Consider the following 23,308-nt stretch of genomic DNA (forward strand, 5'->3'; position numbering starts at 1 on the left):
GGTGATCAAGTAACGCAACCTTGACCCTAGGATTTAAACCCTTTTAAGATTAATGATTTTGAAGAAATATAGCACACATATTGGCTTTTAGAACAACTGTTCTTATGTGAAAAGACCCTTATTAGTGTTTTAAGCCTTTTTTCTTATGATCTTTTCTAGAATCCTATGATCCAATACTTATTTTCATGATTTTAATGGACCAAAATTCATAAAATAATATTTAATTATGATATAGAGCTTTTCATAAAAATAAACCCCAAAAAGACTAAATTAGAAAAATGCCTCCTAAAGAGTTTTAGTAATTTCACTCATTTTAAAGTGCAATAAGATTTTTAATGCATTAAAATTCATGAAATAATATTTAAATATGATATGGAATGCTTAACAAAAAATGACCTTAAAAAGGTTAAATTACGAAAATGCCTTTATAAGGCATTTTAGTAATTTCACCATTTTGAAGTACAATCAAAATTTTTAATGCATAAAAATTCATGCAATAATATTTAAAAATGATCTAAAGTTTTTATGAAAAATTGACTCTAAGAAAGCCAAATGACGAAAATGCCCTTAAATAACATTTTTGTAATTTCACTCTTCTTGAGGTCAAACAAGGTTTTAGAGTGTCTAAATCATAATTTTATTAATTATAAACCTTAATAATCCTATTCAATTGTGAATTTCAAAAGTTGACTTGAGTTTGACTAAATTTGATTGTATTTAACCGTGAGGCATTTTGGTCATTTTTAGTTTAAAATTCATTTTTTCCAAGGATTTCTTTTTTAAACATAAGTATTTGAAAAAAAAAATTTGACCATTCCAAGTAATTTTGATCGATCTTGCCCACTTTCACTCAGGGCCTCCTAAAAGATATTTTGGTCATTTTATCCCTTTTTGTTCAAAACTCAAATTTTGTTTTGAAGCTTTTAAGAATCCAATGTCTCACCCATTTTCGACCAAAATCAACCAATTTTCAAACAAGTTTTACCAAGTTGTCTTTAGGTTGACTTTTGACTTTTTCCATTGATTTGTTTACTTTCTTATATTTCCTAAAAATCAATTTATTCAAAAATCTATAAATATTCATAAATCCTAAAGAAATCTTCAATATGAATTCAATCTTGATTTTAAAAGCATCACGACTGACTAGAACGTATCTAGATAAAATTAGATATCTACAGTTTGTATCTATGTTTGTCACTTTAACACTTGTAACACGTTGAAATATATGTCGAACTTGGTCGGATATAACAAAAAAAAAAGAAAAGAAAAACATAAATTGTGCGAATAATGACACCATAGGTTCTTTTGTTATTATGTTTATCATTAATTTTTTTCACATGAGTAAATATCTTTTAAAAATCAATTCAATATTTACCATATATTTTTAATTGATGATTATAATATATATAAAAAAATTATTACCGTGTTTTGCTGTTCTGTGTCTTCATTTTTTAAAAATTGATGTGTCATTGTACTCATCTTACATATATGTGTTCATGTTTCATAACTAGTGAGTAAGGATTGATGGGCTCATGTAGTTAGGATTTAAGTTAAAACCTTTCTGATGACCAATAGGTATTTATTTATTTGTAAAAAAATCACATTGTATCAGAAGTTTATATTTGATATATTGTTAGTATATAGATTTTACATATCGTCAATGAATTAAATAATGTTGCCTCATATCACTAATAAATTTTTATAAGTTTTTAAAATAAATATATAAAAACTTAAATATTTTTTAAAAAAAATTCATTAATGTGGTAATATTATCTGATTTAATGATCATATATAAAATTTATACACTAGTATTGTATCAAATCTAACCTTTTGTCATGATGTTAAAGTTAATATTAGAATAAAGATAAAAGAAAATGAACATTACAGAGTGAAAACTAGAGAGAGTAATAGGTAAAGGCAAGTTTTGGCTTAACTTGATTTGAATTTGACCCCTTAATATCTATATCCGAATTTGATCTGATATTAAAATATTATTTTTTAATATCCAACCCGATCCAACCTATTTATTCATAAACTGAATCTAATCTGACCTAAAATTAATTTAATATAATATTCATAAAATATTATTTTAATATAAATTATATTTTAATTATTTATATAATATTTTTATTAAGTTAATATTTTAAATTAAAATATTAAATAATAATTTTATTAATATAATACATTTATATAAATATAAAATTAAATAACTAATAAAAATATATAAACGATATCACTTAAAATCTGATTTTAACCTTAATTAAAGAAAAAATGTGACCTAATCTCCGATTTTTAAAAAAAATTAATTTTATAAAATATAAATAAATTAAAACTCATTAAATACAAATTATTTTATCATTTTAATCAAAGCACCATCCATTGAATTAATATAATAAATGATGATAAATTCGAGGGAGATAACCCAACTATCTATAAAGCTTCAACTAACAGTCTTCAAACTGAAAACAGTCGTACCAGTATTTTTCCCTATGGTAATATAGTTGTTGACAATGCAAACCTAAAATGAAACAAATTATTAGTAGTAAAAAAAAAATCGTTTATTTACCATATTATTTTGAGTTAAAAACTTTAAATTCGAATGACGTGCACGCATAAGAACACGAGCAATTTGACAAAATTGGGTTTGTTACGCTGGCCAAATCCTCACCCCCACATAAAAGGAATGCTTGGGTTAGATTGGCATTTTGTTGAAAGAATCTGCAACTAAAAAATCCACCAAACAATCCAAAAAGTACACCGCATACTTTTCAGATGACAGATTCCGGAACCTGATCCAACTCTCTCAACCCCATAGCCCAACGGAACGAAAGAAAAAGGCCCAACCCAACTCGACTCTATTCCCATGGAATCAATGTACCCAATATCCAACCCCAACAAGCAGAAAGTTAACCGGAACCAAAAACAAGAGAAGAAAAAAAGCTCTCAAGCAAAGCACTCTCGCGTGAACCTCGTGCAACGTAGCTGCCACCCAACAAAAGTAGCCACCCTAAATCAAGTAGCCAAACCTTTGGTGTACGTGCGTGGTTGTGTCTCTATCCGTTGGACTTAATTGGATTTCCCGTTCTGACAAAAAGCATTTTCATCCCAATCTCCCAGATAAAAAAAAAAAAAAAAAAAGACAGCCATGCACTAGCTTTTCATGCGAAATTGATCCAACTATCTCATTATTTGAACCCTCGTCAGACAAGGAAATAAACTAGAACCACTGGTAGTGGGGGTACGATCAATTCCATAGGAACATCTTGATTAGATTTTTCTAACACTGAAAAACACTTCAATCAAGAAGGGACGACAGGAATCTGTTCATCGAAAAACTTGCTTCTCATGAAACTTGTGAAAGCTGAAGATACGGGTAGTTCTTCAAGCTCATCAAAGAATTCATTTTCTTCTGATGTTGGTGTTGAAGATATCGTTATATGAGGGCAATAGAGTGGCTCTTCATCAAACAGAAACCCCAGTGGGTCATGGGTTTCCTCTAGACTCCCGGTGAAAGGATCTTCTTGGTTAATTATAATATTTTGGGGAGAGACTAATGGAGATTGTAGATAGTAAAAATGATCTTCACTTGCATCTTCACCACTGTTTGTTTTGATGGGTTCGTTTTGGACTTCTTCTGGCTCTTGTTCTGACACTACTGGCAGCTGTTGTTGTTTAGGAGCTTGGGACTGATCAACACAATGGGAGGTTTGGGGTTCTTTTGGGGACTGTGCTAGGTTGGTGGTGTGGAGATCAGGGCCTGGATGATTATGACCAGAGGTATAAGTGATGATGAACATTCTAGCATCTGTTCTGCATCTTTCTACTTGCTTTTTGGCTAAACAATTCTTTGATGTGCTGCACCTGTAATATCCCCTTCATGATGAAACATGAAAGTTTGTGAGAATCCTTGGAGGGGAGAGAGAGGTGGAATGGGACAAAATGAGGAGAAAAAGATGGTCTTCTTGGCTAAATTTTAAGGTGTAGAAGAAAAAGAAATTTAATTCAACTACACCAATAACATGTATGTTTGGAAGAAGCAAAAGCCAAGCATGAAGGGATGAAATTTTGCTTCTCTTGGCTAACTAGAAGTTTATGAGCTCATAAGAATTAACAATTGTGAAGATCAAAACGAAGAAGAAACACACCTCGGATAAGGAGATCCTTTGATAGGTTTTTGCCCATATTTCCTCCAGGACCATAAATCAGAAGGTAGCCCTTCATTCTTTAGTTTTCCACCATTTTCTCCTATCTTCACTGTCACAACAGTCTTCTCAACCACCTTCCTGGTAATAGAACATAGGGAAATTTAGAAATGTCAAACGAACTTAAATGCGAGAGGGGGGGGGGGGGGGTGTTCTCAAATGAACCAATGCTAATTGCTAAAGAATTCAAAACTGTAAACCTTCTTTTGGGCGCCTGTGTATCAGTTGGTTTAAGTTCTGATTCTTCTGATGAAGCCTTATAGTCCAATTTTGGAGAGACAGAAACGTCCATGACCACTTTCTGTTTCCTGCAGCTATGTTCTTCTGCTTTTATATATTATGCCAAAAAGATTAAACGAGACGAGCAGAGCTGTTGGGAGATTTTATTAACTTAGAAAACTAGTCATGGGAAAAATAAAAATCAAAGGATTAAGATCAAGAGCTCCAACCAATTGACTGTGATTTGTGAGAGAGAAGAGATAAAGATAAAAGGGAGGCAGGCAATATAACAAAACCCCCAACTTGCTTCTCCTTTCATGTCACTGATTTAATACAAAGTTAAGAGCAACTATGCATAAATCACGACTCACTTTCACATCCACCCCCACCTTGCGATAAAATAAACCTTCCATACAGCTGCAGCATATAAATGTGTAGATATGTCATGGATAGAACCTGCCGGCATCATCCTCCACTTGATTGGCTTGAGCAAGTTTGGGCCAAGTCCTGTGCCCACACACAATCAATTTGCACTGCCACGTGGATATTTCCATAAATGAAGCTGCAAATCCAGATAATTATCTTAAACCAGAATCCAGAATGCAGACACGTTTGTGAATCTCCCCAAACAGGCAGAATACGAGTTTGCTGTTGAATTTTTGTGGATTTGGTGGAAAGAACATGCCATAAGCACAATTTCGACATCTTCTGTTAGTGAACTATTTGTTGGGCTAAAAGCCTTCAATCCAATCACACCGATGGAAGCGAAATCAAACAATAAATCAAACACACAAGAGACAATAATTTAACGTGATTCGGTCCAACTGACCTACATCCACGGATGAGAAACAAGATCCACTAGTTATAGAGAATTACAAACTTAAATCAAATCATCAACCTCACTCAACAATCAATACTTATAAGACACTCTCAATCTCCTCTAGTCCTATAGAGTATTCTCAACCCAAACAAACACAAACTCAAACCCTTGTGCACCCTTTCAACATAACCAAACACATACTCATATGCTCCCATACACCATACCTATGTAGACCCTCTCAGTCTCTTTTAGTCCACTCACAAACAAACATATACACCCATAAGACGTAGAACCCAAATACTCCTATGGGGTGTCTATCCCATAAAACCCTACAACTTTCTTACATCTTTTTCTCATACCTAACCCTGTAGAGACTTCACCTATTTATAACCATATAAACTTGCCCATTAAGAATCTTTCTCCTCTTAGAATTCTTCTCCTGTAAGTCAAACTTGCCTATTAAGAATCTCGTTCCTTTTAGAATTCTTCTCTTGCAAGTCAAACTTACCTATTAAGAATCCTTTTCTCTTGAAATTCTTCTTTTGCAAGTCTTCTTGTCCATCAAGCAATATCTGACAAATCCTAAACAAATCTCTAACAAATCTCAAACAAATCTCTTATGGGATTTGAGTCAATATTTCCAACAATCTTCACCTTGACTCAAATTCCATCAATCATCTATATTCATGCTAGACATGCTTGGCTCCACTTGCAATGAAAGTCTCACAATCATCTTCTCTTTTCTTGTGTCTTCACGCTTCATACAAACCAATCCTCAATCTTAAAACTCAAACTCTTGTCTTGAATCGAGCTCCTCTAAGCTTACTTCTTCTCATATCTCAAACCAAGCTCTTCCAATATCTCGAACTGTCAATTCTTCCCATGTCTCGAACCATCAGCTCTTCCCACATCTTGAACATTTGACTCTTCTCACGTTTCGAACTTGTTGGGGATCACCACGGCTCTGATACCATTTGTTGGGGATCACCACAGCTCTGATACCATTTGTTGAGGAATACCACAGCTCTGATACCATTTGTTGGGGAACACCACAGCTCTGATACCATTTGTTGGGCTAAAAGCCTTCAATCCAATCACACCAATGGAAGCGAAATCAAACAATAAATCAAACACACAAGAGACAATAATTTAACGTGATTCGGTCCAACTGACCTACATCCACGGATGAGAAACAAGATCCACTAGTTATAGAGAATTACAAACTTAAATCAAATCATCAACCTCACTCAACAATCAATACTTATAAGACACTCTCAATCTCCTCTAGTCCTATAGAGTATTCTCAACCCAAACAAACACAAACTCAAACCCTTGTGCACCCTTTCAACATAACCAAACACATACTCATATGCTCCCATACACCATACCTATGTAGACCCTCTCAGTCTCTTTTAGTCCACTCACAAACAAACATATACACCCATAAGACGTAGAACCCAAATACTCCTATGGGGTGTCTATCCCATAAAACCCTACAACTTTCTTACATCTTTTTCTCATACCTAACCCTGTAGAGACTTCACCTATTTATAACCATATAAACTTGCCCATTAAGAATCTTTCTCCTCTTAGAATTCTTCTCCTGTAAGTCAAACTTGCCTATTAAGAATCTCGTTCCTTTTAGAATTCTTCTCTTGCAAGTCAAACTTACCTATTAAGAATCCTTTTCTCTTGAAATTCTTCTTTTGCAAGTCTTCTTGTCCATCAAGCAATATCTGACAAATCCTAAACAAATCTCTAACAAATCTCAAACAAATCTCTTATGGGATTTGAGTCAATATTTCCAACACTATTAATAAGGCAGCACTGCTGGTCGGATCACTGTTTCATTTTTACTTTGAAATTTGGCTATACACTCAGCTTAATCTAACTCTAGTTCTTGTAAACATATGGGTATGATCAATTGATAATAGCTTGCTTTTTCTTTTTTCCTCTCATTTCCTTTACTGTTGCTACTGGGAAATGGAGCAGGTTGTAATACTTTCGGATCAAAAGAATCCTGGGTATGGATTTTTTGGGAAGAAATTCACTTCATGTGAATAAGACCACTCAGTTAAAGGGTGAAACAAACAAAATTTTGTCTTCAACGTATGAAAACTAGTGGGCCAAAGCTTGGAGAAATTTTAGACCCGACGAAACAAAACTAGACTTGTGATTATCTGAACAGTGGAGGTTAGCGTGGGAATTTACAAGGTTTTTGTTGACATTTATTTATTTGGATTGAACGAATTATAGTTTCAGTGTACCAACGTTCTTCCTTGGAACTTGGAATCCCATACTAAAATGGGGTTGTCGGGAGTTGGCCATCAGCATTGCTGCACCCTACAGCCAAACCACTTGGTTCAGTTAGCTTTCTATAAATTAAAAAAAAAAAAAGTACACTACGTGAGTACTATAAAATTTAAAAATCATCAAAGATCAAAACCACATTGTAAACAAATTCATAGTCAAAACCAATAACGTGGGCACGGGGAGGGAAAATAAATGTATTTTTAACTAATTTTATGGTTAATATTTATTTAAATATTTTTTATATTTTAATTATTTTTATATTAATGTAAAATTATTAAATTTTAATCTTAAATTTAATTAAAATTACACTTTTCATCTTTAAATAAAGTAGACAAATTTCTATTAATTTTTAAGCAGTAGGACCAAAAACCAAAATTGTTCCACCAACTATCTGCATTATAAATTAGATTTTTTTTTTTTACTAAAAATACTTTAATTTGAATCTTGTGAGTTCAAGATTTCTTTTTAATTATTAAGTCAATGTTTTATTGATAAAAAATATTTTAATTTAATAATTAAATTACAAAATAATATATTTTATTATTATGTAGCTCAGTCATCATATTAAAAAATTTTCTTTCTTTCATCAAATGGAGTATAAGTTTTACACCCAAATCAAGTCATCAATTTCGGTTTAAAAATATGTCAGTCTTGACTATACTTTAAAAGTTTGAACCACTGTTTTTATTAACTTAAATCTCGACCATATATATTTCCCCATGAAGATACAGAAGAATAGTGGCAGACCGGAGTCTATGTACTAAAGACATGATGCATTTTTCGTCTAAAATTGTAAGCGTTATTTAGTCAAATATTAAGCTTCGGAAACATTATGGCAACCTATATGGTAGTATTTGGTATTATTTCTAAAGTTATCATGATAATTTAATTACTAAAATAATTTTATTATTAAGGTGATTTTATCATTCGTGATTTAAAATTAATTTATTTGATTAAAAATAATTAATTTTTAGTAATTAAAAATCAATGTGCTTAGTATTTTTATTTGAAAGTATCAAAATAATTATGCACATTATGATAGTTACAAAAATTAATGATTTTAATGTTATTTAAATATAATAATTTGTATATAAATTATTAATAATATTTTATTTACTTCATAATAAATATTATCAAATTATTAAATTAAAAATATATTTTTGATAGTAAATTAGTTTTTATATTATAAATTATGTAACAAAATATTTGAATTAAAAAATAAAACTAATATATTAAAATCCAACAGTTATATTATAAATAAATTTTAAAAAATTAAAAAAATATGAAAATATTTTTGAATTTGTTACAATAAATATTAGTTTGAAAATATAAAAATTATAATATAAAATAATTACAATTAATTTTAAGAAGAAGCAAATTTTTAATTTACCTATTAAATGGGTGATATTGATTATTAATAATGTTACATATCATTTTATCTCAATGATAAAAGTTTCCCACTACTTTGGATAGGAATTAGATTACTTTTTAAGACAGTGATCTAAGAACTCTTGATGGTCCAATATCACCGTCACTTAGGATTATTAAGTGGTTATCAAATACAACCATCTAATTATTATGCATAAATCATCATATATTTTAAGTGATTCTTCATATCAAACACTACTTATATAGTAATCGTCGCAGAAATGACTTCATCAAACAACTTTTAGAGATGAATTTACAGTCAAAACATTGCTAGCTACTTTATTGCTCACAGTATTGTGTCGAATTCAAAGCAAGAAAAATTAAAGGATTACATGTTAGAAGAACAATAATGATGAGCATAAGCCTGTTGCTGATTTTTTTTTCTTAAAGGATAGACGATGAAAATGGTGCGATTCGAGCTCTCATCTTATATATTTTTTAAACTTTTTTAACTACATTATTAAAATAAGTTAACCCCATGAGAATTAATTAATGTAAGAGTTTCTATTGGATGCACTATTAGTTATAAATTTTATATGTTATCAATTAATCATATAATACCACTTTATTAGTAAAATGTTTTTTAAAAAAAAATTAAGTTTTTGTGTATTTATTTGAAGGATTTATAAAAAATTATGTTTACTTAGTAATGAGTCGACATTATATAATTAATTAATAGTGCATAGATTTTTTTACTCTTATAATGTATCAAATATAAATTCTCAATATAATTATCAAATATCAATATAGAAAACATTCTTTGTTTTTCTTGTTTTATATCTATCTAGCTTCTTTTACCTTCTTTTCTTCTTTGTTCAGTTTTTTTTTTTTTTTTTTTTTTTTGGCTATGTTCAATTCTTCATATATGTATGAAGAAAATCCCTGAAATTGATAAAGGAATCCAATTGAGTATCTAAATTTGTTTTTGGTTGTTTTTTTTGAAAAACCGTTTGGTAGTTTATGATCTGATCTTTCTAGCTGTTGAAGAATAGATAAATTTTCTTGTTCCCCTTGTGGTAGAACTCCCATCATTCATCGATGCCTTACGGTTTCAGCATTTTCTAATTAAATTTATAATCATATTAAGGTCCCCAATCCCCATTTGTTATTCAAGAAATTTGACATTTTGGACCTAATCAGCTTACAATTACTATATATATATTAGTGTTACATATTCCAAGCTAACCAAAATTTCCGCAGGTGGTAGAGATGTAGTATTCAGTATCGGTGATCCAAATGCACCCTTGACAAGCCCAATTCATTGACGAGTGGATTAAAGTTAGGATTTGATGTAAATTTTTACTAGCAACTACTTCAACTTCTATCATTAATTAATCATTAAATAATCTTAACTGAAGCTTTGCCCTCTATGTGAAGTAATAAATCAGACCTTGTCTCTTTCCCTTAGTTTATTTTATCTAGTTCCCAAACTCAAAATGCAAACAAATCCGCAAAGGTTGAAGTCATCAGTAAAGCAACAATAAATAGGATGGTTGCATATCATGAAATCCATTGCACATATTTAGATGAAGGCCTAGGATAAGATGTCATGTCTTTGTGTCAACTAAATCAAACTATGGACGTGGCAACCACTCTAAGCTTCTTTCATTCAAAGCTACAATAATCCAATCACATATATGGAATCAATTTTCGCCTTTTTTTTTTTTTTTTTTGCTATTGGGAAAAAATGGGGTGGAAGAATTTGTATCAGAAAGGTGAAAGGATCCTTTCTCCTCCCTACAATCACCTTGCTCAGCATGTTGCTTTCCCTTTCGTTTCTCCTTGTTGCCAGGCTCTCTGTGTTAACTGTATCTTAACCACCGTCACTTCAAATAATCCTTCACAGCCTTCCTCATCTTTTCTCTTGTCTTTCTACTTCTACACCAATCCAGCTGTTCAGCTTTTAGCAGTTAGCATCGCCACACTTATCCATGGTTTGACAGGGAAAATCATCTTTGTAAGTGAGTTACCGGATGCTGTTTATCGGCCCCGTCTGTACATTGCTTGGATAGTTTTATGTAGAGTGCAAGTTTCTCTTGGATTGGGGAATGAAGGAAGCATAGCATCAGGAACTTATGGTGCTGGTTTTGGCGTCGAGAGGAGTCTGTTAAGTAGAATAATATTCTTCTTGGGTTTGCATATGAGATTATGCTTCTTTGGTTTAGAGCAGTCGTGAAACCTGTGGTAGATGACACTATTTTTGGTGCTTCTATATTTTGCTGAGGCTCTTCGAGAAAGGATTGATAAAGGAAGAGGAAGGATCATAACAAAGGAATTGAAGGCAAAAGTGAAGAATGAAATTAATCACGGGTTGAGTACTTACATTACATCAGTCTCAGATCATCAATACTTTCCATTTATCCAGGTAACGCAATTCACAGGAATACAAGCCATTATATATAGAGAACGTTGCATCTGCTTGTAAGATCCATATAATCGACCTTCAAATCGGTATTGGAGTTCCATGGACAGTCTTGGTGCAAGCTCCGGCAGAACATGAACATCACCGCGCGGGTTGATCTTCTCAAGATAACAGCGGTAGGACTATTAGGCAATCAGAAGAAAGAGGTTGGAAACCATTGCTGCATGACCAGGGATTTAAATAGCAGTCGCGATCACGTTTTCGAACGTATCGCGTTTGTCGCATTTTTGAATATAACAGAGATCATTATGATCACTACGAACATCGCGGTCATGAAAATTTTTTTTGCCACAATTTATTATAAAATGTAATAATTATAATTATAAAAACTCTTATTCAATGATTTTAAAAATTAGTTTATGACACTGTGTTTTTTATTTTCTAAAAAAATTATTCACAATTTTATTTAGATTATAAAAAGCATTCATATTTGGTTTATCCACAAAGTTTTTCTTGGCCAAGTTCATATTCAATATTAATTCTAGACAAATCAAATATTAACAAAATATAATATGTTAAATACCAAGCATTTATATTTAATAAAATTACAAACTTAAAAATATAATAATTTCAAATTTCATCAACTACAATTATTGAGATATATTTCAAATTTTACCACATGGTAGAATGACGATAAGGATTAGATTCTCTATCTTCACTTTGAGAGTCAAGTTGACTCTATCTCTATCCATGAGACCTTTGTTCTTGATACATTTGAGGTAGAGAATATATTTGAGGATGATACATTTGTGGTAAATGATACATTTGAGGTGGATAATAACCATATAGAGGTGGATAACCATAAAGAGGTCAAAAATCAAGTTGTTCCAGTGGATATTAATATCATTGAGTACTAGCAGATGATTCACTATACTCAAAGTTACTAGAATTTGGTCTCCCATCTGAAGATGAAGAACCTCTAGAAATATCATAGTGGTGCTTCTTGGCTTTTCCTTTTGATCGAGCTATACGTGCACTTTGACCCTCACTAGATTCAGCAAATGGATTTACTCCGTATTCTATCATATTAATGAAAAGTCCACCAGTAGCAACAAGCCTAAATTCTCCTCCAAGTGGGCTTAAGGTCTATTTGCATCCATATTATCACTAAAATTCGCACCATCACCATCTCTATCACCATCACCATCATCATCATCATCTGGACTTAAACCACCACCATCATCACTCTGATATAGTGTTGAACTTGAACTTGAATGAGACACATTCCTTTCTTGAGATTGGCGTGATTGTTCAACATTCATTTCATTATCGAAATTATCTGTAGGCAACCAATCAGAGTTTTGACCATTTAATAGAGGATTTTTTTTGTCTTGCAGTCATTCTGTTAGTGGATCATCATCTTCAAAAATATGATCAAAGCTAATAGGATTAAAACTATTATTTATCTCATCAATGCTCATTCTTTTATGATGTCTCATCCTCAGCCTCATGTTATAATAGGTATACACAAGTTTCTGAAGTCTTTCAAACTTCAATTTGTTTCTTGCTTTGGTGTGAATATAGCTAAATATGCTCCAATTACGTTCACAATTTGATGTAGATGTTGTTTGACTAAGCACTTTGATTGCTAGTTTTTGTAATTCAGGAACAAAAGTGCCATATATCATCCACCACTTAGTTGTATAAAATTATTTAAATTAAATTTCAAAGTGCTATATAATTAAATAATATAAATAAATTATAATTATTTAATTTACTATTTACCTGGATTCATTTGCTTCCAAGTTCTTTGTGCTTATGGAATACTAAATGTTTCATGCTTGTCTCGAAATAATAACTACATCAATTGAAAATACAATAATAAATGAATAAATAAAAAATAATTTAATTTTTAATACATAAAATAAATGTTAAAGTTATAAAATAGTATTAAATACTAACCTGATTAATCATTCTGATTTGAGTATCTATCAAAAGTTCTAATCTTTCAATAATTGCTTTTATACCTTTTAATGTTTCTTTAAATACATTTGCAAAATGTTCCACTTTAAATTGAAATTGTGGATTTAGATAGTAACCTAAACATAATTCCTAACAATATTATATTAAAGTAATAAAAAAATAAATATATAAGCAATTTAAGTATAAAAAATAAACATATTTTTTAAATACCATATATATTCTTGGTTTACTTACTAGCTGAATGCAAGTCAAAGTACATGAAACTCCATCTATTGTCAATAATATTTTCCTATTCAACAGAATAACGATAATTTTACTGAATTGCTTGTTTAGCTCTATCCACAACCTCGTAAATAAAACCCATTGTTGGTTTTTCATCACCATCCACAAGGTGCAATACTTTTACCAAAGGCTCATAAACTTTTATTATATCACCTGCTTTTCTCCAAAAATCTTTTCTCAAAATGATTTTTTTAGCTTCATAAGTAGGTCTTGATTTTTGTTGTCCCCATTTTGAATCTTTAAATTCTTATATATTCATCAATAAATTTTTAGAGTAATATATTTTAAATTAATATTTTAAACAATGATATCATAAAAAGATGCTAGATTTAAATAGTTGTACTAATTACTAAGTACTAACCTTTGAATTGAACATCTCTCTCAAACCTTGCTTTTGCCTCATTATTTCTTCTAACTGTATGAAATGAGTGGCAAATCGGGTAAAAGCAGGATGAAGTATTTGCTTTCTTTGTGTATATTTCTTCATCAAATTAATAGTCCAAATGTGATTGTATATAAAAGAAGTCATTTTCTTTGCATCATCTAAAACCTTTGCCACATTTTTTTTCTTCCTAATATCTTCAAAGCATAAGTCCAAATAGTAAGCTGACCATGCTGTCCAATACAAATGTTTTCTCTTTTCCATTAGTCTTTTTCCTGTGGCCTTAAGTGTTGCTTCGTTATCAATGACTATTTGAACAATGTATTTTTCTCCAATTTCTTTCACAACTTCATCTAAAAATCTATAGTAAAAGTTTACATCTTTACTATGAATACTTGAGACATCTACAGATTTACAAAAAATGGTCCATTTACTACAATAAACAAGGAAATTAACGATATGCATTTGATTCAAACTATTGGTCTAACCATCATACATCAAAGTGACACCCAATTCATTCTAATGAGCTTTTAATCCATTAACTCATTCATGAACTTGTTGATACTCAGATTCTAAATACACATCTGATACCTTATAAGGTGTTGAAAGTTTTACATGTTGACCAACTTTTGCTGCCACCAAAATCAAATTATGCAACCATGGAGAATTTGCTAATTGAAAAAGAAGTCGATCATATATCAAAAATTTTGATACTGATTCACCCATCTTTCTTCTTAATGTCTTTAAAAATGAATCACTTACTTTTAGTTACCTTGAACTCTTACTTCTAACCAATTCAGGTATAGCTTCCCTTAATGAAAATTTAGACTCATTTGAAATTGATTTCCTTATTCTTTCTTCAAAATATTCAACAACTGAGCCATGAGAGCTTTATCCATCTTCATATATGTTACTCCAACCACTAGTTATTTGTCTGAATTCTTGTCTTTTGTACCACTCATGTTGTGATTAAATGCTATCTCACACAGCTTGTCTAATAGCGATGTCTTCGTCAATAAATCCTTCATAATTATCTTCCCCTCTTAACTGTGATAAAAATTCATTTTTTCTCCTTTTGTTGTCAGCTTTTTTTTATTTGCTTTCTTGAAAAAGTTTCATCATACTTTCTCTTACTATACCTATTAATAATATAGTTAAAAAAAAAAAATAGTTGCACATGCTTATGTAATTTTATAATTTTTATTAAGAAATTAACAATAATATTTTTAAAGGAATTAAAAAAAACATAACATACCAGTAACGTTAGGGCATTGTGCAATATTGCCAATTTTATAAGCAATGTGTTATTTGAAACGTATTATTCCTCCTTTTACAACTTTACCACAAAGTTTACATGAAACATTTCCTCTTATATTTGGCATAGATGTTCCAAAATGCCAACCTATATCATCACTTGGTGTGCCATGCCCTTTACTCTTTTACTCGAGAACTCTTCACGTGGTGGCATACTTGCTATTTTGTATAAAAACAAAATAAACTTATATTTAGAAATATTAATATTACTTATTACATCATTAGAAATTGATTTTACGCTAAATTTTTTAATTTTTAGTTTTTAATTTTAAGAATATTATTAAATAACTTAATTTTTTTGATACACTAATTGATATAAATTTTTTTATCACAAATAACTTTCAATAATTATATACTAAATACAATCTTCAATAATTACACAAAAATAACAAGAATTAATCTAATATCAAAAGAATTGATAACAATATAAATATCAAAACAACAAAAAAAATTATTAAATTTCATATACAAAATTATAAATTAATATCTAACACAATCAAAATATAATATTTAATTTTAATGAATTTTCGTCTAACTTATACAAAAAAATTTATCAAAAATTTTTATCTAAAATCTCTATATATATCATATTAAATTATTAATCTCTTAATTTTTTTTAATTATAAATCTTCAATCCCTCTAATTAAATTTTATCTAAAAAAAATTCAAAAATTAAAAATTTTCAAACTTATATTTTAATAAAATTTTCAAACCTATATTTTTTATTTTTTAGTTTTTAATCTTAATAAGAGTAATAGATCATAAAATACTAAATTTATTGTCAATTCTTTTTGATTATTGTCAATTCTTTTTGATTATTGTCAATTATTGTCAACAAAATATTTATATTATTGTCAATTCTTTTTTATACACTAATTAATATAAATTTTTTCATCACAAATAACTTTCAATAATTATATAATAAACACAATCTTCAATAATTACACAAAAATAACAAGAATTAATCTAATATCAAAAGAATTGACAATAATATAAATATCAAAACAACAAAAAAAAAATTAAAATTCAGATACAAAACTATAAATTAATATATAACACAATCAAAATATAATATTTAATTTTAATTATTTTTCATCTAACTTATACAAAAAAATTTATCAAAATTTTTCATTTAAAATCTCTATATATATATATATATATATTATATTAAATTATTAATCTCTTTTTTTTAATTATAAAATTTCAAAACCACTAATTAAATTTTATGTAAAAAAATTTTAAAAATTAATTACAAAATTAAATAAAAAATTCAATCACACCCACTTAACACCCCACCACACCCAATCCCTTCCCACATTTCCCCCCAACGCCCCACCACACCAAATCCCTCCCTACCCCATCCAATCTCTCCCCATATGCCCAATATCCCCAATTTGTTTAATTCTTTCTAGCAGACCTTTCTAGAAACGCACTTGCTCTCTTCTGTTCATCTTTTTTTTTGTGCTGCCTTCCAGAGTTTGGCTTTCAGAATTTTTTTTTCTCTCTTTTTTTTTTCATCTCTCATTTTCTCTCGCATCCCTTTATCATTATCACTTGTCTAGTACCTATGGAATACCTCATTCGTCTCTCTCAAACTCTCACAACAAACATCATTTTACAAAACTTTTGCAAAAAAAAAAGGTAATTTAACTTTCTTTTCTTACCTTATTTGATCTTGAATGTTGATTAAAAACTTGAGACTAATTTGAATTTGGGTGTCGAAATACCGATTGAATGGTTGAAACTTGAAATAATTGGTCTGTTTTCTAGCTTGTTTTTATATTTATTTTAATGCTAAAGATCTGAGATTTTGAGTTTTATTTTTTACTTTTGCTTTTACTTTTACTTTTGCAAGTTATTACTTTATTCTGCAAACTTAAAATTTTTTTTTCTTGAACTATTAGATCGTGAGTAGGAAAATGGAATAGCGACAATAACGATCCATTATTGTCGTTATTCCCCTTATGCCATTATTTTTGCTACCGTTACTCTCCGCTTTTACAGTGAATGAATTTTGTAATCGCGTTTTGTCCAATAACGGTAGCGGATGGTGGTGCTACCATAATTTTACAGCCGTTATTCCGCTATTAAACCGCTATTTGAATCCTTGGCTACATCATTAAATTTACCCTTTTCATTTAATATGGTTTATGTTGAAGACATGAAAGATATCAAGGAAGAATCAATAATTCAACATTGGAAGCAATGAAACTTTGGTAACGGCACATGGAATAATGTTACTAAATATTAGTTTTTCATCACAGTAAATATTTTGTGATAAAACCTTCAATGTCACAACATTCATTACGTTTGTACCGTTGTTAAAAGTCAAATATGATGAGACTAAAATATCATCACCTATTGTGAATCTATGGTGATAATAATATCAAACGTCACCTTATTCAATAATTTTTTTTTGTGACGTTAAGTTTCATTAGCTATTTGTGAGTTAAATCATTATTAAATACTATAATCTCACAAAATAAGTGGTAAAATTTTATATGACGAAAGTTAAATCATTATGCTATTGGTGACTCAATTATCATCACTTATAATTGTAAGATAATGTCATAAAAAATTCCTTAATATCATTAAAAATACATAAAAAGTTAAATTTTGATGACAACATATTAAATTTTTATCAATTAAATTCGTCACCAAATACAAATTTATTTTCATCACTAAGATAAATATTATTACTTGAATACAACAATACAATAATCATCATGGAAAAAAATTTTAGTGACAAATTAACAATTTTAATGTTGAAAAAAATATCTTTTATAATGATGACAAAATATTGAATGTCACAAATCGTCACTGTCATTTTCTAGAACAATCCAATATAATAATAGTGTCATTGCAAAATCTTGTATGAATAAGGAGAAATGATAAAAAAAAAAATCGACCATATATTTGCATTGGTTTTTAAATGTAGTACATTCTCAACCTTAAAGTCATATAGAAATAATATTGTTTAAAAACCAAATAGTATAAGAACTATGAAATAGGTAGTGATTGAAATCTTTTCTTGAAGTTCTCAATCAAATTCTTGTGTCGAGAGTGATTGTGTTGAAGGTGAATTTGTGTTACTTGAAGTTGCAATAAATAATTAATAACAAATATCAAAACAAGCCATAATACAAACAATAAGATCAAAACAAATGTAAAACAAACTAATCTATTTCGTACATATCAATTTTTTAAATAAAGCCCTACGTTATATTAAATAATAGGCCCTACCATGAATGAATTTGACTGTTTATAATGGCATAAGAATCACGTACAAAAACACCTAAAAAATGTCGGCTACAATACCTACTTGTTTGGAAGTCCAAGCATCCTAATTTCTATTCCATAGACATGTAGAAAGGCCTTGGTTGATAATGAACAATCTAGACTTAGTTACACCACATCCACAATGCAATTAATGGGAAATAAATTGTTTCATAGCATTTTAAATTCAAAACACAAGTATCTACGCAAACTAACAATGACCCCAATCAATGGCCACGAGGCATTAGCCATCTATTTTGGATATATTAAAGAAATCATGATTAATTCTTTAAAGGAATGGGCTAGCATGAATGTACCAATTTTGTTTCAAATAAGAATGAAGCAAATCATGAAAATCTTACCTATACCCTAAGAATAAATAGTTTAGAATAATAGAGAATATATTAGAATATATTTGTCTATATGAATCTTATGATAAAATTATCCCACAAAATAAAAACCTATGATTCAAGTCATAACAAATCAAAGCTTAAAAAGTTTGGCAATTTTTTGTCTAGGCAAGACAGAGCATATACTTTGCATTTTTCCAATGTCAATTTCAAAGCATATCAGCATTACACAAAATAACAATATAAATTTTAGATGATATAGTGTAGATCATATAAATGAAAAATTAGAACACAAATGCAGTGCTAACAGATTATCAACACATAAACAATGTTGTATTCAAGTATATACCTGGAAATTGTAAGATGAATACTTGGATTCCAACAGCTAATAAAGCTTTTATGATAGCTCCAATTTGAGTTTGAAAAAAATGCAGAAGTTGACTTATATTGCTAAAGTTCTTTTTGTGTCTTTTTAAGACTTTCTTTTAAGTTTGTAGCACTTGCAGATGAGGTTTTAGTTGTAGGTTTAGGCCTATATCGAAATCTTTTGATGTAGCCTGACCTAATACTAGTTGCTTCATCCATCATAGCATTAATAGTTTTAAGTTTTGTTCCTCTTTATGTAGTTTATTATAACTTCACCATTTTTTCTTAGCATGTAGTAGAAATATTATTACCTCAAAAAATCATACTATAATAATAAAATTACAACTCTTAATTTGAAATTTCTTACATAGACTGCTTGAGTCTTAAGTGTTAACTATCCTTTATTCTCTAAGTAGTGAGTCGCCTAAAAAAATTTCATCTTATTAGGTTCTTAGTCTTCCTTGCACTACAAAATTGTAAATATAATAAGATTATTTGTTACCAAAAAAGTATTCAAATAGAAAATAATAGTGTTTAACAAATTTTGGAACTTAAAAATTTACCATGGCATAACGATTAGCCATAAAGGCCTTTGATCCTTGACTATGAGTTAACTTGACATTTTTTTTACTCTTGCATTCATTTCACCTCTCTTTATTTCAACAAGAATGAAAATAATATAAATATGTTGATGTCGTAAATTATTAAAAGAATCTAGTATTTAGTATCAATAAATATTATGAAATTGATATGTGAATAAACAAATAACTTGGTATTTAGGATCACTAAACAAATTAAAAAGCTCTTCCTAATTTTCTTGAGTCAAGTTATATTTTAAGCGTTGTTTTGGCATGCCACTTCAGCGTTTGAAAACTTTTTAAAGTACAAGTGAAGTCTATATTGTTGGTTTCTTGACAATTTTGATAAATTGACAAGACAGATGTCTTAACATAGTCATTATCCAATTTAATATAAAACTTTGTCTGAAACAGAAAAAAAATTAATGATTATATTCAAAGAAAATAAATTCAAAACTAACCAATAATAAATTTTTTAATAATATTTTGCACTTACATTAAGTCTTTCAAAGACATATAACTTGTTTGTATCCTTTAAAGCTTTCCATTTTATTAGGATCAGAATGAATTATCGAGTAATGACCTACCCTTAATTGTTAATATGTTTATTACTAGCTTGTTTTTTCCTTTGATGAATTTTTCTAGTCGCATCTCTCAAATTGGGCCTCGTACCCTTTTAAAGGGGATAAAAATTACATTTATAAAAGTAATACATTAAACTAACATGGTGAATTGAAGCTTTTATTTTTTCCTTAGCTAATTTTTTGATTTTTCAAAGACATAATTAACATACATACAAACATAGTCATAAAATAGGACAATTTATTTGCAAAAGAATGGGCAAACTATTTGCAAAATAATGGGCAATCAAGTGTTAATGGTAAAGCAATCAACAAAGCTGAGTTAATAACATGCATTTGATCATATAATTTTTACCATCAAAATAGCAAAAAGATTCAAAATACATATAGTTAAAACAACAATACGCATTATACAAGAAAATAACTAGGTTATTGAGTAAAGTGTTACAAATAGCCTTACTAATTTCATGAGGCCTCTTTACCAACTAAGCAAGAAAGCAAAGGAAGAAGGGAAAGCTGTTACTAAACTTCTCGAGAAAGACCATTTTAATAGAGTTTCATGTCATGCTAATCCAAAAGAGACATTGTCCTTATTTGTTGGCCAATAGGGTTTATTATAACGAGTTGTGAAATTGAGCAAACAAAGAATAAAGGTTCTCCTTTAAACTTTACTAAACTTTTAGAGGTTTGTATATCAGTTGTTGTCTTTGTTTCATGGCATATTTTTTTTTATCAAAGATTAGCCAATTAGAGTCAAAGAGAAAATTAGAAGGCACAATATAATAATAGAAGCTAGTTATTATTAGATCAAAAGGTCAAAAGTTTGGAAAAAAAATTAAAAAAAAAAAACAATTAAAGAAAACAATTAAGCAAGCAACGAGAAAGCTATTGTTAATATGTTGGGAAAAAAAGAGGTCCAAAAGCTATATTCCTTGCTTTATGTTAGGGCTATTGTTATGAAATGGCTTAAAATTTTTTTGGACTTAGCTTTAATTACATTTCTATTTTACTTCAATCAAACTAATTATAACTCTTGTCTATTTTGCATAGCAATTCATTTCAATGCATGGAATAGTAGCAACAGTAAAAAAAAAAAGACCAAATGAGTGGTAGCTAGTACAAATTTAGAGGAAAGAATTATAACAAAAAAAGAGTAAAGTAAAGATGCGACAAGCTATGGAGTTGCCTTGTTCACCAATTTACCTCATAAACAGCATGAGCACAACTTTATTAAAAACTTAAAGAGTTTTGAATACTCAAAATTTATATTCATTTAAACCCCACCAAGAAAATATTACCACTTTTGAAGATGAAAATAGAGAAGATTCAAACCGTTGAGCTATTTCCTGTTGGAAGCAACAATTGCAACCGCATTAATATTAACAAGAAAAACACTAAAATGCCCATCAAAGCCAAAAATACAACCATCATTCCAAACTACTATTTTGAGTTTCTTCCTTTAAAGAACTAAAGAAGATGGGTAGCTTAGCATATGGCTACAAATGTAGCAATTAAATACTAGTTTGCTATTTAAGAAAAGATGGTTAAGCTATATTAGTTTATTGTTTTGTAAGAAATTAGGGACTATTTCATTTGTGTCTATCATGCATGGTGTAATTGTGAGATAAGCACATGTAGTTATTTTGGGGTTGCCTTAAAATGCATTTGGACCATGTTGGCTAAACCAAGGTAGAACTTTAATCCACTTTCTTTAAGCAATGCAATTGCCAAATTTTCTTTGTTGACAGTTTTGTCTATTTCCTACATACTTATTGAGTGGTAAAAAAAGAAAGAGAGATATGAAGACAACATTGGGAGACATAGAATAAGGATGTGAAAGAGTTTGACGTTGAAATACCTAAATTTTAAACTAGATGAAATTGGATTTGCTGACAATTGAAATTCCTTATGTGCACCATCATAAAGGATGCAAGACATTACTTGTATCTAGAAGTTTAAATCTTTTAAGGGGCATGAACACGTAGGAAAACTTTTTAGTTGGCATCTTAAAACAAAAAATAGCCTAAGATCTATTTAAAAAAATCAACGATGCTAATGTTCATAACCTTGATTCGCAGTCTACACCAATTGCTCATTTTATTGGTTAACGAAAAAAAAAAAAGTAAAAGCAAAACTCATATTATTTGAAATAACACAAAATATACAATAAAACAATTTCCATAAATTAGAAACAATAATTTATAACAGCACACAGTATACCCATAAGAAGCATTTGAAACAACAATTAAAACATTCAAAATACATACAATTAAAACAAAAATGCACAATATACAAGAAAATAATTTTCACCATCAAAACATCATGAAGATTCAAAGCACATGCCATTAAAATAGCAATGCACATTATATATGAAAACAACTAGGTATGTCCTTGAAAATGGGTTTAGGCAACAAAATGGATCCCTAAGCCTATTTAATTGCATAGAGACATTGCATATTGTTGTTCCATTTTAGTTAAAGCATAGTTTATGTGGTTTGTACTTCTAGCCTACATATAACTAACTAAAATACTTTTAACTTTATAAATGATTTATCTTAAATGAGTTTATAGCTTTTTTTTTTCTAGTATAAACAAAAATAAACGATTCCATTCCAGAATTTTCAATGGGTGAATCCTGATTAGCTTTTTGTGGGGATTCCATTGGCTTATGAGTTGATTGGATTTACTGTAATGATTTTAGTGAGTTATTAGCTTGTTGGACTTGTTGTGGTGATTCTAGTGAGTCATTAGCTAATTGGACTTGATGTGGTGGTTCCAATGAAGGACATTGCATAGCTATAGCATTAGTTCAATGAATTCGCTATCCAATGGTCCTTTTCTTACCTCATTTT

At 29.5% G+C, this 23,308-nt stretch overlaps 2 protein-coding genes and 1 pseudogene across 3 annotated transcripts; 1 reads left to right on the forward strand and 2 right to left on the reverse strand.

Annotated features, from left to right (window-relative positions):
• Nucleotides 1-3,155: 3,155 nt before the first annotated feature.
• On the reverse strand, nucleotides 3,156-5,491 carry LOC111283756 (WRKY transcription factor 22-like). 2 transcript variants are annotated; one of them, XM_022872369.2, is made up of 3 exons: nucleotides 4,403-5,491; nucleotides 4,146-4,283; nucleotides 3,156-3,861 (listed from the first exon to the last, which is right to left on the reverse strand). In XM_022872369.2, exons 1-3 carry the CDS (start codon nucleotides 4,492-4,494, stop codon nucleotides 3,300-3,302), a joined length of 792 nt encoding a protein of 263 aa, XP_022728104.1. In that variant the 5' UTR covers nucleotides 4,495-5,491; the 3' UTR covers nucleotides 3,156-3,299. The 2 variants fall into 2 exon arrangements, with proteins under 2 accessions (XP_022728104.1, XP_022728103.1); XM_022872368.2 differs by having other exon boundaries at nucleotides 3,156-3,873; nucleotides 4,403-5,483.
• A 5,178-nt stretch (nucleotides 5,492-10,669) lies between these two features.
• LOC111283801 (uncharacterized) lies at nucleotides 10,670-11,509 on the forward strand (annotated as a pseudogene).
• A 1,232-nt stretch (nucleotides 11,510-12,741) lies between these two features.
• Nucleotides 12,742-14,456, reverse strand: LOC149519747 (uncharacterized). The gene is made up of 3 exons (XM_089757830.1): nucleotides 13,971-14,456; nucleotides 13,653-13,751; nucleotides 12,742-13,023 (listed from the first exon to the last, which is right to left on the reverse strand). The coding sequence occupies exons 1-3, from the start codon at nucleotides 14,454-14,456 to the stop codon at nucleotides 12,742-12,744; spliced, it is 867 nt and encodes a 288-aa protein (XP_089613956.1).
• Between the last annotated feature and the right edge of the window lie 8,852 nt (nucleotides 14,457-23,308).

Source organism: Durio zibethinus, chromosome 3 (genome assembly GCF_047325235.1).
Source record: "Durio zibethinus cultivar Kanyao isolate XHJ-2024 chromosome 3, ASM4732523v1, whole genome shotgun sequence".
Lineage (NCBI taxonomy): Eukaryota > Viridiplantae > Streptophyta > Magnoliopsida > Malvales > Malvaceae > Durio > Durio zibethinus.

Coding starts and splice junctions, on each gene's coding strand:
- LOC111283756 (XM_022872368.2), bottom strand. CDS start 4,494: ATGGACGTTTCTGTCTCTCCAAAATTGGACTATAAGGCTTCATCAGAA. Junction 4,284..4,402: donor ACACAGGCGCCCAAAAGAAG/GTTTACAGTTTT, acceptor TTCTATTACCAG/GAAGGTGGTTGAGAAGACTG. Junction 3,874..4,145: donor AAAGGATCTCCTTATCCGAG/GTGTGTTTCTTC, acceptor TTCATCATGAAG/GGGATATTACAGGTGCAGCA.
- LOC149519747 (XM_089757830.1), bottom strand. CDS start 14,456: ATGCATATCGTTAATTTCCTTGTTTATTGTAGTAAATGGACCATTTTT. Junction 13,752..13,970: donor GAGAGATGTTCAATTCAAAG/GTTAGTACTTAG, acceptor GGTGATATAATA/AAAGTTTATGAGCCTTTGGT. Junction 13,024..13,652: donor TTGTGGATAGAGCTAAACAA/GCAATTCAGTAA, acceptor TGGATGATATAT/GGCACTTTTGTTCCTGAATT.